General features: G+C 41.5%; 1 protein-coding gene across 3 annotated transcripts in view; it reads left to right on the top strand.

Annotated features, from left to right (window-relative positions):
• The window catches only part of LOC116260385 (probable uridine nucleosidase 2), a 58,243-nt gene extending 38,512 nt beyond the window's left edge, over nucleotides 1-19,731 (top strand). For all 3 annotated transcript variants that reach the window (XM_031638696.2, XM_031638695.2, XM_050079402.1), the window contains exons 8-9: nucleotides 203-338; nucleotides 19,305-19,731. In XM_031638696.2, coding sequence (XP_031494556.1) covers nucleotides 203-338; nucleotides 19,305-19,413 — 245 coding nt within the window. In that variant the 3' untranslated portion in view covers nucleotides 19,414-19,731. The remainder of the gene's footprint in view (nucleotides 1-202; nucleotides 339-19,304) is intronic.
• Nucleotides 19,732-20,038: the final 307 nt, after the last annotated feature.

Consider the following 20,038-nt stretch of genomic DNA (forward strand, 5'->3'; position numbering starts at 1 on the left):
AAGACAGTTGTTTTCTGTACTCTTACTTCTATAAGCTTTTACACCTTCTTTCTGATTTTTTCTTTTGTGGAATTTTCCTTTGGAAAAATTATTTTTTTTTAAGAAAAAATTCTGTTACATTTTCCTGAATACTAGATTTTTACTGTAGTTGTTCCTTAAGTTCACCTTCTCGTCTGATTTTCTGTGGGGCTTACTGCTGCAGGGGTATATCTTCATGATCCAACTACGCTAGTTGCAGCTATTGATCCTGCATTCTTTACCTATGTGGAGGGTGTTGTGAGAGTGCAAACTACTGGCATCACGAGAGGCCTCACAGTGTTTGATAATTCCAAAAAACGGTTAGTCCTTGGTTGCTGCACTTCAATGTTCATGTGATAATTCTCTGATGGCAGTTAAGTCTGATGAAGTTCCTTGACTGCAATTGTTGGGTTTGGCAAGGGAAAGCTCAAAAGCCTATGCAAAAGAAAAAAAAGAAAAGTAAAACTAAAGGATAAATGTTAGTGGAGAATATTGTTAAAGCATAAGATTTTCAGATCTTCCATCTGGATCCAAAATCGAGCACGTTGAACAATGTCTCACGATGTTTTATGTCCTTGTATTCTACGTTTTTGTAAACTGTGTTGCGGTATTTTATGTCCTTGTGATATGTGAAAGTCTCGTAGGATTCAGCAATTGTAACTGATTGAGTGTATTATAAATATGGGCCATGTAGATAATCTTGGTCAGGGCCTCTTCTCCTCAGCCTCTCCTTGTCTCATTCTCTCTCTCTCTATCTTCTTGCATGAATACAGATGTTTATTTACACATTATTTGTGCTAGAATCCTATCATGGTATCAGAGACAGGTTTTGTTGTCTTTACCTAACGAAATCCTCAAACAGGTATGATATGGTTAGAACTCCTTTCCCATCTTGTCTCTATCATGAATATTTACTTTTCTCTTGCGTAATCCTTGTCCTTTTACACAAGGACACGATTCCTCCTTAGTGCATTCGGCGGTTTTAACAAAAGGGCACGATTCCTCCTTAGTGCATTCGGTAAGTAATGAACTACAAGGGGTCATATGAAAAGAAGCTCCAGAATCAAGAATCCAAGAGTACTTACTTGAAGATGTAGATGCTATCGTTGCTTCGGAAGTTGGAGAAGTCTCTTTCCCTTTGAGTAGTGGTTGAAGAGCATCAATAAGCTTGTCTAGGTCAAATCGATTGCTTTCTTCATACATTGTCCCAGCCACACTTGTCTTTTTGTCAAATCTCCTCAATTTAGGACACCTAGGTTTAGTGTGTCCTTCTTCTTGACAATGGAAACATATAATCTTCTTGTTGCCATTATTCTCATAATTTCGATTAAAATGAGGAGGTCTATAAGTTCTCATATGAGTGCCGGGTCTTGAAGTAGCAAGAACACTTTCACTCTTTTCTTTACAAAAATTGAGTCTATTCTCCTCCATTTGAAGCTCGGCTATGGCTTCATTCATAGATGGCACCTTATGTCTATGAAGCAAGGAAGTTTTGACTCCATCATATTCCGGTCTAAGACCAAGAATGAATTTATAAAATTTTTCCCTTTGGATTTGTTTTTCCCTCACTCCAATGTCTCTTGGATCATACCATTCGGGTTCAAATAGGGCAAGTTCGTCCCATAATTGCTCCATTTCTCCAACGTATTGCTTAATGGACTTATCCCCTTGTTGGAGACTTGCAATCTTCATTTGAAGATTGCACATGTAAGCCACATCTTTCATAGTGTGGGTTTTCTTGAAGAAATCCCAAGCATCATGAGCAAAATTATGTTTTGCTATTTGGCCCATAGTTGTAGTATCAACACAAGCAATAATCTTGTGATGTCCTATCTTCCACTCTTCCCATTTTCTCTCGTATTCACTCATGACCTTGTTTTTTTCCACTCCATCTAGTTCTTGGGCTTTACCATCTATGGTTTTGGTTAGGACTAATTGAGGTTCACTTTTAGATCCATCAACAAGTCCCCATAAGCCTTTACTTCTAATGAAATGTTCCATAGTTTTTGCCCAAGAAACATAGTTTGATGAAGTAAGTTTAGGGAGAGGAGTAAAAGAATTTCTTTCATCCATAATGTGTACCTTGTAGAGGAGATGTTGAGGTAGTGCTAGGATGAAAAACAGCCACAAAAAAATAAGCTTTTGATGTGCCAAAAACTGCTTCAATCTTCACCTCAAGGAAGCTTGATCCCGTCACAAATATCACCAAATGAGGTCAGCAAACAAAACCCTCTTGTGTTTGTGTTAAATCACAGCCGACAATACATCGAACACTTGGAGTGCTTCACAGCTCCAAAGAAAGAGTAATAGCTGAATCTTCAAGTCTTGAGAAAAAAAACAGCACGACAAAGAGCCAAAACCTGGCTCTGATACCATGTAAATCAGGCCCAAATTCGAGAATACAAATACTTCAAGAGATACACTCTTGAAGATCCCAACAACTTCAATAGATAATACAAAGCCAAACCTCAAACTTGAGGAGAAGATACCAAATATATTAATCTCAAGAGAAGAAAACACAAGAGAGGCCAAAAAGCCTTAAAAGAACAAAGGTCTCAAGTGCCCTATTTATAGAGGAAGTATATAAGAAAGGAGGAAGAAAAGAGGAAGAGGAAGTGGCTGTTGGGGCTCCCAACGGCTAGATTTCTAGCCGTTGGGAACTCCCAACAACTACTTCCTTTCTTAATAAAAAAAGGAAAAGAAAAAGGCATGAAAAATAAAGACAAAATAAATACAAAAAGTTACAAAAAGTCCTATGCATACACACACATACATTTATATATACAAATCATACATCAAACTGCTAGGAGTTTAAGACATATGATAGTAGATACAAAAACATGTATGTATACTTACATTATAAATTCTAACAAGTTTATCACGTTTAGGCCCAAGGACGTGAACAAAATAGGTACAACCAAATACTTTTGGTGCAACAGGAAATAAGCTTCGATTGGGATAAACAAGTTTAATCGGTACTTTGTTGTCAATGGAGGATGACGGTAAACGATTTGTCAGGTAACAAGCCATGAGTATGGCATAACCCCATAAGTATGCAGGTACATGATTATGAAGCATTAGGGTACGAGCAACAGTTAGAAGTTGCCTATGTTTTTGTTCGGTAACTCCATTCTGTTGTGAGGTATGAGGACATGTAAATTGGGGAGAGATACCATTTTCAGCATAAAAGGTCATTAAGATCGATGATTTAAACTCAAGAGCATTATCAGTGCGAATACACTTAACCAGAAAACCAGAAAAAATCAGATTACAGTTTAATTCTTTAGTAATACTGCTGACAAAGAGTAAGTTCACAGGAATATTTGGAACATGCAGGGTGGAGACGGTATTTGTTCAACAGGGACAAGCTCCCTTTCCTAGCCACAGAGATAGAAGACCCATCTGCCATAGACACGCGTTTAGATGTGCATCAGTAGGAGCATGCATGAATTGACTCAATACATTTACCGCGAAAGTGATATCAGGTCTCGTGAGGGTAAGGTAAATCAACTTCCCAACCAGACGTTGATATCTTCCCATAGCTTCTTCACAGAGCAGCTCTCTATCTCTAAGACTCAACTTACCTGGCCAAACAAGTGATCCCGGGCAACATTGGGCTGAGCATCCATCGTGACCCCTTCCATATGACTGCCCTTCTCATTACTGACCGTGACCGTGTCAATCACACTGGGACTAACCTTGTAATCCAAAAACTCCATAAACTGAATCAGCTGATTAGAAGAATACTCTTCCCCTTTGTTCCCAAGGCACTCCCCCTAAAGAGGATTCACCGAAAAATACGACTCATGTTCATGAAATGTGACATCCCTCGAAACATACACTTTGGAAGTAGTGGGATCCACACATTTGTACCCCTTCTGAGTAGAAGAGTACCCCAAGAAAACTCCTTTAATAGACCGGGGATCAAGCTTTTTGAGAGTAGGGCTATGATTATGCACAAAACAACTGCACCCAAAGACACGAGGAGTAAGCGCTCCACAGCCTTTAGATGTGCATCAGTAGGAGCATGCATGAATTGACTCAATACATTTACCGCGAAAGTGATATCAGGTCTCGTGAGGGTAAGGTAAATCAACTTCCCAACCACCCATAGCTTCTTCACAGAGCAGCTCTCTATCTCTAAGACTCAACTTGTGCCCGGTGTCAAGTGGAGTAAAAGTAGGTCTATACCCCAACTTACCAGTCTCTTCCAACAGATCTAATGTGTATTTCCTTTGGTTTAGCACAAGACTAGTACTCGATCTAGCAATCTCAATACCAAGAAAAAACCTCAGCTTGCCAAGGTCCTTGAGATCAAATTCCGTAGCCAGTAACCCTTTTAACTTGATGATCTCCTCCTCATCATTACCTGTGACAATCATGTCATCCACATAGACAAGTAAAAGAGTGACTCTGCCCTACTTTTTCTTCACGAATAGAGTGTGGTCTCCATTCCCTTGTTTGTACCCATGATGTTGCATTACTCGTCTCAGTCGTTCGAACCATGCTCTGGGTGACTACTTGAGGCCATATAAGGCCTTTTTCAGCTTACAACATTTCTCTGGTTCTTCATATCTTGGAGGCATATGCATATATACTTCTTCTTCGAGGTCACCATTGAGGAAAGCATTCTTAACATCTAGTTGGTACATCTTCCACTCCTTCATCACAGCTAGGGATATAACAACTCTGACTGTCTTCATTTTCGCAACAGGAGCAAAGGTCTCCCAGTAATCAATCCCATATTTTTGGCTAAACCATTTGGCCACAAGACGAGCTTTATACCTTTCAACACTCCCATCTGGTTTGTACTTGATGGTATACACCCATTTGGATCCAACCAAGTGAGCCGCCTCAAGAATCTTCACAACCTCTCATGTCTTGTTTCTTCTCAAGGCTTCCATTTCTTCTTTCATAGCATTAGCCCACTTGGAATCACTTTGAGCTTCAGCAACGGTCCTGGGAATCACAGCCAAAGAAAGAGAAGAAACAAAGCACTTGTAATCCTTACCAAGTCTAGAATAAGATACAAAATTACCAATAGGGTGTTGAGTACATGACCTGACACCCTTTCTCAGGGCAATGGGAAGATCTTCATTTGGTTTTTTAACCTCATCTTGAGTCTTCAAGGTCGGACTTGGTTCATCCAGGGAAGGAGTGGCATTGAGATTGGAAGTAGATTTCGCACCACAAGTCACCTCCTCTGTCCGAGCACCTCGTCTAGAATAGACCTGTCCAAACAAACGATGGCCTTCCTTCTCAGTGTCACACCCTTCCTCCTTCTTAGGCACAACAACCACAGTGAGAGATTCTGCTTTCCTGTAGTCCAAGAAATCTGTACATTGAAGCTCCCGGTTCTGAGAATACTCTTCCCTAACCACAGACTTCTCCCCCTGAAGAGGATTCTCACCAAAGTAAGAGGCATGTTCCAAGAAGGTAACATCCCTCGTAACATAGACTCGGCCAGTGATGGGGTCAATACATCTGTATCCTTTCTGAGTAGGGGAATACCCAACAAACACACCTTTGATAGACCTGGGATCAAGTTTCTTAATATTGGGACTGTGATTATGTATAAAACACACACATCCAAAAACACGAGGGGGGAGTAGAAATGGTTGACGACTGCCGGGGAGTAACGAATGGGGAGCCCGACCATTCAGAACAGGACTGGGCATGCGATTGATGAGATACGCACTAATAAGAACTGCATCACCCCAATAGTGTTTAGGAAGATTTCTCTGAAACAGAAGGGCCCTGGTGACATTAAGAAGCTGGCGATTTTTCCTTTCAGCCACCCCATTTTGTGGAGGGGTATAACTACAGGACGTCTCATGAACAATCCCTCTTTTTCGAAGAAAATCCTCAACCGACTGACACATATACTCACGGGCATTATCGGACCGAAAGGTTTTAATAGCTCCACCATATTAAGTATGTACAAGAAGAATGAAGGTCTCTATTATATGAGGAACCTCACTGCGATCTTTTAACAAGTACACAAAGGTAGCCCGAGAGAAAGGAGAAAGCTACAGTGGAAGATGTTGGTGATGAGGATAGAACCAATCCCAATCCTGTGATCTCCCCGGATGACCCAAGTCCATCGAATGAAGAGCTCCCCATTGCTTTGCGCAAAGGCACCAGGTCATGTACTTCTCACCCTATTCAGAGATTTGTTTCTTATGCTAAGCTCAGTACAAATTACAAATGTTTTATCACAACCTTATCCAAAGTTGTTATTCCCAGGTCGGTGGATGATGCTAAGGATGATCCCAAGTGGTTACATGCTATGACGGAGGAGATGGGTGCGTTAGCTAAGAACAAAACATGGGAAGTTGTTGATATCCCTAAAGGGACACACTTAGTTGGCTCTAAGTGGGTTTACAACGTGAAGTACAAACCTGATGGCACTGTAGATCGATATAAAGCTCGTCTGGTTGCAAAGGGGTTCAGCCAGAAGTATGGGATCGACTATCTTGAGACCTTTGCCCCTGTTGCAAAGTTGAAGACCGTGAGGGTTATTCTTGCTCTTGCTGTGCACAAGAAGTGGCGCATGGACCAGCTTGATGTTAAAAATGCGTTCTTGAACGGCCATCTGGAGGAAGAAGTCTATATGAGCATGCCTCCCGGGTATGTTCAAGAGGGAAAATGTTGTCACCTCAAGAAAGCTTTGTATGGCCTGAAGCAGTCGCCTAGAGCTTGGTTTGAGAGACTAAGGATCGTTATGAAGTCTACTGGGTACAAGCAAGGAAATGGAGATCATACCCTATTCATAAAGCAGAGAGATGGTCTGGTGAGTCTTCTCCTTGTCTACGTTGATGATATGATTGTCACTGGCAGTGATGAAGAAGAAAACAGAAAGATGAAGGAGAGATTAGCTAAAGAATTCGACCTCAAGGATCTGGGTAAGCTGAGATACTTTCTGGGGATAGAGATTGCTCGATCAGAGACAGGGCTGGTTATGAATCAAAGGAAGTACACTCTTGACTTACTAAAGGAGACAGGTAAACTTGGTTGTAGGCCCTATCTTACTCCTATGGAGTCGGGGACTAAGATAAGTATCAAGACGGGCACTATTCTGGATGAGGAAGGAAAAGGGCGATATCAGAGGCTAGTCGGTAAGCTTATCTATCTTACTCTAACTCGCCCTGATATCACGTATGCGGTAAATGTGCTAAGTCAATTTATGCATGCTCCCACGGATTGTCACTGGAAGAGTGCAGAAAGAGTGTTGGGATATCTAAAGAATGACCTAGAAAAGGACTGCTGTATACTCGACAAGACAAACTTACTATTGAGGGCTACTCAGATGCAGATTGGGCAGGTTGCACTGACACAAGGAGGTCCACTACAGGGTATTGTATCTTTCTTGGAGGTAACCTAGTTGTTTGGAGAAGTAAGAGGCAAGAAGTATGTTCGAGGTCTAGTGCTGAGGCTGAGTACAGGGCTGTTGCAATGGGGGTTACAGAGATGCTGTGGCTGAAGATTCTTTTGACTGATATTGGTGTGGAACTGGGAGATAAAATGAAGATGTACTGTGACAACAAGTCTGCGATTAATCTTGCCAATAATCCAGTTCTACACGACATGAACAAACATGTGGAGATTGACCGTCATTTTATCCGGGAACGCATTGACTCAAAGGAGCTGATTCTGCCATATATGAAGTCTGAAGATCAAGTTGCAGACGTCCTAACTAAAGCTGATTCTGCTTCATTCGAAAAGAATGTTAGCAAGCTTGGCATGTTTGACATGTATGCAAAGCTTGAGGGGGAGTGTTAGAATATGTTGTTGTGGGAACCGGGTCCATATCTGGACCCGGTTCTATGGGGCGCGGGTACCGAGGTGGGCTCGGTACCCTAGGCGACTTCTCCTCTCTCCCTCTTTATATTGTCACTTATGTATAAGTGTTGAATTAAGTGAAATAGAATTTTCTCTCTCCTAGGGTTGCGGGTGTGCACTTAGGTAGAGCTTCCCGTGGTTTTTTTTTCCTCGTCCGAGGTTTTTCCACGTACATCGTGTGTTCTTCCTCTACGTGGTTCGTGTTTCTACAGAGTCCATGTGCTGCTATTCATCCACGAAGCTAGATTTGACTTACAACTTTCCACAGCAACTCCCACGCAGTTGCTTACGCTCCACTACATCCACGTTGGGGACCTAATCACAAATACCTCTCACATGTGATTAGGTTCCCCTTTCACGCTGCTTCACTATCTTTCGATCAGCAGAGAGAAGAGAGAAAGGAAGGATAGAGGAAGAGAAGAAGTGGGAAGAGATGGGAGAGGAAGAGGAGAAGGGGTCGCCGGAAAATCACGACAGCCGCCGGCAGAGAAGGGTGGAGATCGCCGGCTCTGATACCATGTTACAGCCTGTAGCCTTAGAGAGAGAATCGTTGATTCATTCACTAACCCTAATCTCCATAATAAAGAGATTAGGGTTGAAGAGAGATTTACAAAGTACATCAACAGAAAATAGAGGAATGTTTAAAGAGACCTCCTAACTATTAAATATTGCAAACAACCACGTAGAAACATAAACTCTTCTAATTCAACAAAAACAAAGAGGTACAACATGGTTACAAACAAGGAGGACAAAATTCTAAATCCACCGCCGAAGATGGCTATTGATGGCCGCACTCTCCAAGATGACTATAAAAGAAAATGAGCAGGGAGAATGGTTTTTGGATTCAGGTGCAGCTACCCATGTGACAGGAAATGCAGGTAAATTGACTTAACTTATCCCCTCACTATGGTAGAAATTACATTATAATAGGTGATGGAAAATCGCATTCCATTACACATGTTGGAAATGCACATATTCCATTGTCATCTTCCTCTTTACTGACTAATGTTGTTTTGCTCCCAATATAAAAATCAATATCATATCTATTTCTAAATTCATTGATGATACAAACTCTTCTGTTGAATTCACACCTTCTTCAGTCTATGTCAGGGACCTCCAAAGAAAGAAAATGTTCGCTAAAGGGGAGCGTCAAGGGAATATGTATGTCCTCAAGGAATGTCTACCCAAAGATTTGTTCACCTTTGATATAGGGTTGAAGATATTTTCTCTTTCTCATGATGTGTCACCAGTTCCAAGTCCTTGTCATTTTCAATCAAAAGTAAAGGGCTTCAGCCAATTTTTGGAATCTGATCTGTGGCATAATCGGCTGGGACATTGTGGTCAACATTACTTCAAGTGTCAAAAAATGTTCAAGCCAAAAAATGTTCAAGCTGTGAACTTTGTAAGTCATGTTTTTCCTTTCCATAATGTAGAAACACGGAAAATAGGAAAAAGGAATATGATGAACACGATGTAACGTGGAAAAACCCTCAACAAGAGGGAAAAAACCACGGATGAGGAGGAACTAGTGCTCACTAGCAACCAGACTCTCTCTCTCTTAAGATTTTCATTCACACACTCAAAATTAGGGTTACAATCCTTAAATAAGGCCCAACAAGGGCGTTCATGCCAATACAAGAAGGACTGAAGACAATCTTGTCTTCTCTTTTCTGTTTTATTGATCGTTGTCATAAGAGCCATGGCCACGCGTATGGGAAGACGATATAAGCCATCAGACGCCAAACCAATCCTAATTCTCTTCCCTGTCACCAAGTCCGATTTGCAGAGAAAATGAGTTCACAATTTAGCTCTTTAGTAAGTTTACTAATTGACAAGAGATTTAAGGGAAGTTGAGGGACATGTAATGCTCCTCGCACATGAAATCTGTCCAACAAGGACAGACTTCCTTCTCCTGCCACAGAGGTAGAGGAACCATCTGCGAGAGATAGTCGTTCCCTCCCAGAAGACAACTTATACTCATGAAACAATTTTGGGTTACCCGTCATGTGGTGAGTAGCACCACTGTCCACAATCCATTCTCCCACACAAGAGTTACCTTTATCCCCTACAATAGCAAGAGCATGATTAGCCTTTGTCTCATCTGATGCCTCGACCTGATTGACATCGATCCGACCCAAATAAGCCCTCAGTTCCCGAATCTGTTCAGCAGAAATAAAGGCCTTGCCTCCACTAGATTTTGTATCCTCCGACACAGGCATCTTCCCACTAGAAGATCTCCTCCTGTTACCCCTTTTTTCCGGATGAAGATCCCAACATAAATCCACAGTATGACCATTCTTTTTGCAGTGAGTGCATTTACGAAGAGGTTTTGGAGCACCTCCAAGACCACGACTAACAAGTGCAGACCTCTCAGTATAGGATATGTGATCCCTCTTTCCCCCAGTGGTAACTAGCTTTCTCTGTTCTTCAGCCTCAACATGGTAGTAAACATCTTCAATACCGAAGGATTCTTCAGAATTAAGAATCTAACTCCTTATATTTTCGAATTCATCATTTAGTCCTGCTAAGAATAGGAAGATCTGATTCTCCCACTCTTTGGCCACATAATGCATCTGGTCTTGAGGACAGTTCCATATCATCTAAATGATAGTCAAGATCTTCCCATTTGGATTTTAGCGCGGCATAGAAATCTACAACCGAGAGGTCTCCTTGCCTCAGAGCACACATCCTTCATCAGTTGATACACACGAACCTTCCTCTTCTTCTGGCCATACATTTGTTCCAAAATAATCCACATATCTCTCGCAGTCTTCTTATGAAGGATGAGAGATTGAATATCAGACGATACCGAATTAACAATCCAAGTTTTTACTTGGTTGTCCTCAAGAAATTAAGTATCCCAAGCCATACTGTTTGCAGCAGGTTCAACCTTACTCCCATTCACATATGCAATACGGCCTCGACCAATTATCCCCATGGTGATGGCGGCACACGACTTAAGATAATTTTCCTTGGTAAGACTGTTAAGACGTGTTTATATTCAGTATTAGGCTTGAGAGGACACTTGTGTAATAATGTTTCTTTTAATGACTTTCTTGTAACTTTTCCCTCTCCTCTAGTCTATATAAAGAGGAGTTAGGGTTTCTTTCGAGGTTAATCAAAGATTAGTTCTCTTGAAATTTATCATGGTATCAGAGCCCCAGCCGTCTCCTCCTCAGCGAGTTGTCGCCGATTGAGCGGCGCCAGCCGCCGCCTGATCGGTGTCAGCTGCCGCCGCCCGACCCATCCCTGCTGCCCCTCGTCGCCCTGCCCATCGCCGCCCTGCCCATTTCCGCCTGCCGCCGTCCTGCCCATCGCCGCCGTCCGATCGTTTGCTGCTGTCCCGCAAGCGTTGCCTCAACCTGCGCACTCTGCCTGCACCCGCCTGCGCCCGTCCGCCTGCGCCGCCGCCGCGTGTGCACTCTGCCGTTGCTCCGCTGTCTGTCGCTGCTCCGCCCAGCAGACTGAACGCCTGCGCCCGTTGATGCTTCGCCTGTTCTGCCAGCGTCCTCTCTGGCCCCACCCCTTCTGTTGTTTCTTTCGTTCAGTCTGCTCTCTTTTACACAGCCGCCTTCTCGTCCAGGTCAACATGTCTCGTCTCATTGAGTATTGGTTGCTATCATCTTTATGATCTTTTCGTAGTTATATACATGTGATTGTATATTTCTGCGCTTCTTATTCCGTGGCTCGGTTTCCTCCTTTTTTTTTAGTTAAAAGATGTCTGAAATTAGTAGTGGAGCTAATACCTCTTCCTTTGTATCGTCGGAGAGATGAAGAGTTCCCCATTTTCCAGCATTATCACCAAAATGGATGGGGGTAATTACGAGATGTGGGCCATGCAAGTAAAAAGAACCTTGATCGCTCATGACAAGGAATATCTCATATTGGAGCCCGAGCCCATACAGAAGGTTGGAAAATATACTACTTGGTTCAAAGATAATTCGTTGGTTATGGTCTGGATTGTTGGTACTCTCTCTCAAGAAATTGCAAATGAAGTCTTGCACAAGGAAAGTGCAAAGGATATGTGGGATTCCCTTGCTGCCACGTATTCACAGGCAAGAAATGAAACGCGCATTATGCAGCTTCATCATGATATTCATCAGATGCGACAAGATGGCCGACCTCTTCACACTTATTATTCTACTCTCAAGTCCATGTTTGAGAGACTGAATAGCTACTTTCCCGCATGCAAGTGTGAACAACAAAAGGCATACAGAGATATGCTTATGGTGGGGGTATTTCTTTCTGGTTTAGACTCTGTTTATGAATCAGCAAAGAACCAAATGCTTACTAGTCCCTCGATTCCTCCTATTGATGAGGCTTACAGTAGGCTAAGCAGAATTCCGATCTCTGCATCGACTGTTCCTGATACCACTTCTGCTATGCTTGCTACTCGTGGCAGAGGTGGACCCTTTTTTGCCAGAGGACGAGGGGGCCGTGGCCGTGGCAATACCCCTTCGCGCCCTGTATGTCAGTTTTGTCACCGCATTGGTCATACTGTGGATAAGTGTTGGCAGAAACATGGCCGTCCAGCTTTTGCAAATCAGACTGTATCTACTGATTCTCCCGAGCAGCCTAAGCCTCAGCACACTGCCTCCTCCAGTGAGCTGCATGTAGATGACATTCTCTCTCAGTTGAGGAACTTGATTGGCGACAGAGCCCATCAAGCCCTTGGTCCGACCACTTCTACTGTTCCTACCGCTGCGAGTGCTTCTTCATCTGGTATGTATTCTGCCTGTACAGTCTGCTCTGCTACTGACACTACAGATTGGCTTATTGATTCTGGTGCATCGACACATCTCTGTGGGGATAAGGCGCAATTCACCTCTTACGTCCCTACTCCACCGGGTCGTTCGGTTATTCTAGCAGATGGAAAATATTCACCAGTTGTTGGACATGGAGAGGTCCAACTTACTTCATCATTGCCGCTGCAGCACGTTCTTCATGCACCAGAATTCCCCCATAGCCTATTTTCTATCAGTCAGATTACCAAAGAATTAAATTGTCGTGCTATATTTGACTCTTCCTCTCTTGTGTTTCAGGATATACTGACGGGCAGGGTGATTGGCAGTGGCCGTGAACAGGGAGGTCTCTACAGGCTAGTGCATTCCTTTCCCTTTGCTGGATCTACCTCGTCGGGGTCGTCCTCATCCTCGGCTTATACTTGGCATTTACGTTTTGGACATCTCCCGTTTCAGAAACTGCTGCATGTTCTCCCTCAGCTGTCTCATAAGTCTTCTTTTCAATGTGAGTCTTGTCAGTTAGGCAAACACCATCGGTCATCCTTTCCTCCGCGGTCCAGTAGAAGTAGCCACTCTGTGTTTGAGTTACTTCATTTTGATGTTTGGGGCCCGAGTCGTACTCCTGACCTTCAGGGTCATCGGTATTATCTTGTTGCTGTTGATGATTACAGTCGTGTTAGTTGGGTTTTTCTTATGAAACACAAATCTGAAGCGGGTCATGTAATCAAAAATTTTATCAATGAAATTCTGACTCAGTTTGATACTTGTGTCAAGATTGTGCGCTCTGACAATGCTCTTGAATTCTTTGCTTCCTCTTTAGAACAAATTTTCAGGGATAAGGGTATCATTCACCAAACGTCTTGTGCCTATACCTCTCAACAAAATGGGGTTGCTGAAAGAAAACACCGCCATATTCTTGATGTCGCCAGAACCATTATCATACACAGCCATGTTCCCCATTCTTACTGGGGAGATGCTGTTCTTACAGCATGCTATCTTATTAATCGCATGTCGTCATCTGTGTTGGGAGATCTTATTCCTTTCTCTGTCCTTTTTCCTGACAGAGAATTGTTTTCTGTTGCCCCTCGTATTTTTGGATGTGTTGCCTTTGTTCAGTTGCTTGGTCCTGGGAGAGATAAGTTATCCCCTCGGGCTATCAAAACGATCTTTGTTGGTTATTCCCGCACTCAAAAGGGATATCGCTGTTATGATCCTTCTACTCGTCGATATTATGTGAATATTATGTGAGTGTTGATGTTACATTTTTTGAGTCAACCTCTTATTTCTCTCCAAATGGAACTCAATTAAGGGTGCCTGAATTTAGTGATGAAGTCCACCTTCCTTTACCTCTCATGAGTTGTCCACAACCAGTTGCTTCGCGTTTTGGGGCTATCTACCAACGTCGCACTAAACCTGTTGAACCTGCCCACTGTGCTCCTGTGCCTTCACCCAGCACGCCCAAGGTAATTCCTGAACACACAAATTCTGCTGACAATTCTTTATGTGATGATGACACAGGGGACTTTCCAGAGCATGCTCCTGGTCCTCATATTGATGAACTTGATATGCCCATTGCTCAAAGGAAAGGCAAACGCAGTTGCACTTTGCATCCTCTCTCTAGTCATTTATCCATGGATAGACTCACTCCTACTTACCGACTGTTTGTCAAGGGACTGTCGGCTGTAGCTCTTCCACAGACTCCCATGGACGCTCTTTCTGATCCCAAATGGGCCGCAGCAATGCAAGAAGAGATGGATGCTCTTCAGTCTAGAGGCACCTGGACACTAGTTACTCCTTCATCTGATGCAGCTATTGTTGGTTGCAGATGGGTATTTACTGTTAAATACAGAGCAGATGGCAGCATTGAGAGATATAAGGCTCGCCTGGTTGCTAAAGGCTATACTCAGACTTATGGGGTTGATTATTATGATACCTTCTCTCTTGTGGCACGACATGCTTCTTTACGGGTTCTTCTCGCTGTTGCAGTCAGCAAGAATTGGTCTCTATCACAGCTTGATGTCAAAAATGCCTTTCTGTATGGTGACCTACATGAAGAAGTGTATATGCAGCAACCACCAGGGTTTGTTGCTGAGGGGGAGTGTCAGAAAGTGTGCAGATTGAGAAAGGCAATTTATGGTCTGAAACAAAGTCCTCGAGCTTGGTTCCAAAAATTATCAGAGAATATTGAGAATGAGGGCTTCAGACGTTCTTCGGCCGATCATTCCCTTTTTGTCAAGAAAACTTCTACAGGTACAGTGATAGTTCTTGTCTATGTTGATGATATCATTGTTACAGGGGATTATATTCAGGGGATTTCCAACATCAAGGATGTCCTTGGACGACACTTTGTCACCAAGGATCTTGGTGAGCTACGCTATTTCCTAGGTATTGAGTTTGCCAGAAATCAGAAGGGTCTTATCATGTGTCAAAGGAAATACGTTACTGATGTTTTGCAAGAGACAGGTATGCTAGGATGTCGACCTGCCTCTACACCCATGGACATCAATACTCGCTTGTATGATGATGATACTGAAGATGTTGATGCTAGACAATATAGAGGGATTGTTGGGAAGCTCCTATATATCACTGTTACTCGACCTGATATTGCCTATGTTGTCAGCAGAGTGAGTCAATTTATGGATAAGCCCAAGAAAGTCCATTGGGATGCTGCTATGATGATTCTCAGGTATCTAAAAAATTCACCAGGAACGGGACTCTTCTTTCAAAATGGTACATCTCTCACTATATCTGTGTATGTTGATGCTGATTATGCGAGATGTCACCTTGACAGAAAATCCACTACTGGATTTTGTGTGTTTATTGGATCCAACTTGGTCACATGGAAGAGTAAGAAGCAGACAGTGGTTGCCAGATCAAGTGCAGAATCTGAGTATAGAGCTATGGCTCAGGCTACTGCTGAAGTTATGTGGGTTAGATCTCTGATGTTGGATCTTACTGTGGAAGTGCCTCTTCCTATGCAATTGTTAGGTGACAACAAAGCTGCTCTGTTTATTGCTAATAATCCTGCTTTCCATGAGAGAACCAAGCATGTTGAAGTAGATTGTCACTATACCAGAGACATGATTCAAAAGGGGTTTGTAAGTACCTCCCATATTTCAACTACAGGGCAAACGGCTGATATTTTTACTAAAGCTCTTGCAAGAGGACCATTCCAAAGTTGTTGTTCCAAGTTGAGCTTGTTTGACATATACGCTCCAACTTGAGGGGGAGTGTTAAGACGTGTTTATATTCAGTATTAGGCTTGAGAGGACACTTGTGTAATAATGTTTCTTTTAATGACTTTCTTGTAACTTTTCCCTCTCCTCTAGTCTATATAAAGAGGTGTTAGGGTTTCTTTCGAGGTTAATCAAAGATTAGTTCTCTTGAAATTTATCAAAGACGAATGGTAGTGACCTGAACCGGAATATTCTCAGTTCTATAAGCCCCAATTTCAGTTTGGTCACTGTTGACGGTGCTTTTTGTTTTGAGTTTTGAAAACTATGTCAATATGTTCTGAGTTTTGACTTCTGAACTTATGAATTGTGACCTAATTGAATACTCTTAGGTTGTTTAGTATGTTATTTTGTTTTTTGAATGTTTGATTTCTTATTTTGGAATGTCTTGTTCATATGCATACTTCACAGGTCATACTTCATATACATGAATGATGAATGTTCCTTTAAATACATTTTTCTTGAATTTTTCTGATTTTAACTAGTTTTTTCGGATTTTTTTAGAATTTTTCTGATTTTTTTTTTTATAAATTTTTAATATTTTTATATATTTCAGAACTTCTATGCCATGATTCAAACCAAATTTTCATACAATGTGGTGCATTTTCAATGTGATGGTGGGGAAGAATGTTTCTCACTTGATTTTATTGATTTTCTACATGAACAAGAGATGACTAGACAAATCTCCTGCCCTTACACACTACAAAAAAATGGTGTGGCTGAGCGCAAACATGGACATATAGTTGAAAGCATCATGAGCATGATGCATGATACTAATGTGCCCACTTCCTTATGGATGAAAGTCTTCCATACAGCTGTATACATAATAAATCGTTTGTGTATAACACTGTCGATGTCTAAATCTCCATATTTCACACTCTTAAGCAAACAACCAGATTATAAGAAATTGAAGGCTTTTGGTTGTATATGCTATGTTCCCGTTGATGCTGCCTTAAGGAACAAGTTTCAAGACAAAGCTATTCAATGTAGATTCGTTGGATATGCTGATGAATATAAAAGATTTCGTTGCTATGATCCAACAACTAAACGTACCAAGACTTCAAGAAATGTTACTTTTGATGAGCATAATTTTGATAGTATTGATGAAATGTCTATGACCATTGAATCTTTTGATCCCTGGACTTGTACACAGTTATTCAATGGAGATCCTATTTCAGAAAATGATGTGCCTTAGGGTGAAGATCAAAAGAGTCCAATACAATCGTCTGATGTGTCTCATGGTGAAAATCAAGAGAAGAGGGTCCAATATAGTCATCAATTGATCACGGAAGTAATAATGAAGAATAAAGCGGCAATTCACATCAATATTCGGGTCTTCTTTACAATCGATGACTAAGGAACAGAAATGTTCACACTCAAGAAGACAACATGCCTCGTCTTAAAAGATCCCAATGCATTCACCATCCTATTCGTGGGTGGGTTAGCTATGATTCTTTATCTCTTGACTTTCAGTTATTCATGACAAATATTGGCAAGGAGGAAGAACCTATTTCATTTGATCAAGCATCAAAATCACCTCATTGGAGAATGGCTATAAGAAAAGAAATGGATGCCTTGCATGAATGTGGAACATGGGAGATGGCTCCAAGTGGCTATACAAAATCAAATACAAACCTGACGGTAGCATAGAAAGACACAAAGGAAGGTTGGTAGCAAAAGGATTTTCACAACAGTTTGGGCATGATTATGATGAGATGTTCAGTTCCATAATCAAAATGGGAACCATTTGCGTGATTATATCCCTTGCTGTTAAATATGGATGGAACCTAAATCAATTAGACGTTAAAAATGTCTTCCTTCATGGTGACTTAAAGGAAGAAGTTTTCATGAAGCAACCTCCTGGTTTTATTGAAAAAGACTAGCGAATGGGTTTGGAAGCTGGAAAAATCCTTGTATGGACTTAAGCAAGCATCACGGTCATGGTTTGACAATTTTTCAAATAAAATTAAGGAATATGGATATCAAAACAGTCCTCTCGACCATTCTCTTTTTATTTTCAAGAAAGAAAATGTGACTACCCTCCTCCTTATATGTGTTGATGACATCATCATTACAGGGAGCGTAGAGAAACATATTGATGAGATAAAGGTTTTGGTAATGAGAAACTTTGAGATGAAAGACCTTAGAAGCCTGCCATATTTCCTTGGGGTTGAGATTGATAGGCAAGGAGATCGTCTCATCTTGATACAACAAAAGTATACTTTTGACCTGTTGGATAGAACATGCATGATAGATTGTAAATCTACTGAAACCCCTAGTAATTTGAACCAAAGGATGAGTATAAATGATGGGGAAACATATGAAAACCCCACCAAATATCGAAGTATTGTTGTTGCTTTGCAATATTTAACATTTAGCAGACCTGATATTACCTATGCAGTAAATCAAGTGTCTTAATTTATGCATGCACCTAGAAACATACATATGAATGCAGTTAAAAGGATACTAAGGTTTCTCAAGGGAACTGTTGGATATGGATTATTGTATTGTAGAAGTGAGAATGATGTTGTTGGTCATGAATTAATCATGTATACCAACGGTAATTGGGCTTGAGAACCAGACGAAAGAAGATTTATCTCTGGTTTTTGCATCTTTATAGGAAAAAATTTGGTATCTTGGAGTAGTAGAATACAAAAAGCAGTTCAAGTACAGAGGCTGAATACAGATGTATTGCTGCAGGGACAGCAGAAGTGACTTGGATTCAACACTTGCTAGAAGATATAGGAGAAAAAAATTAAAAGTTCAATACTAATGTGTGACATCTAAAGCGCCATCAACATAGCTTTCAATCCTATACAACATGGCCGAACAAAACACATTGAGATTGACCAGCATTTTATCAGGCAAAAGGTGGAGATTAAAGAGATAGAACCAGTCTTTGTTGGAACTAATGAACAAGCTGCTGACATATTTACTAAAGGATTGACAAAGTATCAGTTCTAGTTTTTGAAGAGCAAGCTATTCATGGTTCAAAACCATGAATAGCTTGAGGGAGGGTGTTAAAGTATAAGATTTTTGGATCTTCCATCTGGATCCAAAACCCAATACATTGAACAATGTCTCATGACGTTCTAGGTCCTTTTATTCTACGTTCTTGTAAACTGTGTTGCGTATTCTGTGTTCTTGTGATATGTGAGAAGTCTCCTAGGATTCTGCAATTGAAGAGTCTCTTATGATTCAGCAATTGTAACTGATTGAGTGTATTATAAATGTGGGCCATTTAGACCATCCTGATCACGGCCTCTTTTCCTCAGCCTCTCCCTATCTCATTCTCTCTCTCTCTATCTTCTTGCATGAATACAGATTTTTAGTTACACATTATTGGTGCTAGATTTCTATCAAATGTGACAATAAATTTTCTGAAAGTATAAAATTAAATATTTGTGGATTCTGCTTGTTATGTTGCTCTTTCATGTTCAACATGCTGATGAATTGCTACTTGATCCAGTTATGGCGAAATATCACCTTGGTGTAACCAGCCGAAGGTGAAAGTGGCTGTCACCGTTGATGGTCAAGCAGTACTCAAGTTGGTGAAAGAGCGGCTCATTTGCTCTTGATATCTGTTCGCCCGTTGCAGGTTGCTGGGAACCAGTGATCTTTGGTTATTTGTGCCATCGATCATTGGTCATATCGCTTCTGAACAGAATGCCATGAACCTCGTGAGTTTTCGTTGCCCGTGCAACATTAATATGCACTATACTGATGTGATCAATATTCAGTCGTCATGTAATTAAGTTGGACACTTTCTGGTGCAGCTTGCATTGATCCTTGAGCCACTTTGACTTTGTATTTTTAGTTTCATTATTCTTAATGCTGGCTGTTGAACCACACAAACCCTCATTGTGCTAACCAAAGACATGAAGCTTGTGTTCTCCCATGGTTTGCCTTTTAGAGGACAGAACTTCCTTCTGTGGTGTATGCTCTCGCAGAATCTCAGGTTCCCATTGTCAGCCTCAGCTGTCATCTGCCGTTCTTGGAGAGTCCAAGTTCAAATCTGAATCTGCTCAATTTGTTAAACTAGAAACAGAATTTCTTTTTGGCGGTTACTGCAAGGCCATTTCCACAATCATAGACTTCTTTGTTAGTTACAGTGATTTTCCCTGTTTGGCTGGATGCTAGATAAATGCACTTGTGTAGGGGCCGGCTGAATTTCTAATGTACAGGGGAAAAAATGCTTTAGAA

This window comes from Nymphaea colorata, chromosome 9 (assembly GCF_008831285.2).
Source record: "Nymphaea colorata isolate Beijing-Zhang1983 chromosome 9, ASM883128v2, whole genome shotgun sequence".
NCBI lineage: Eukaryota > Viridiplantae > Streptophyta > Magnoliopsida > Nymphaeales > Nymphaeaceae > Nymphaea > Nymphaea colorata.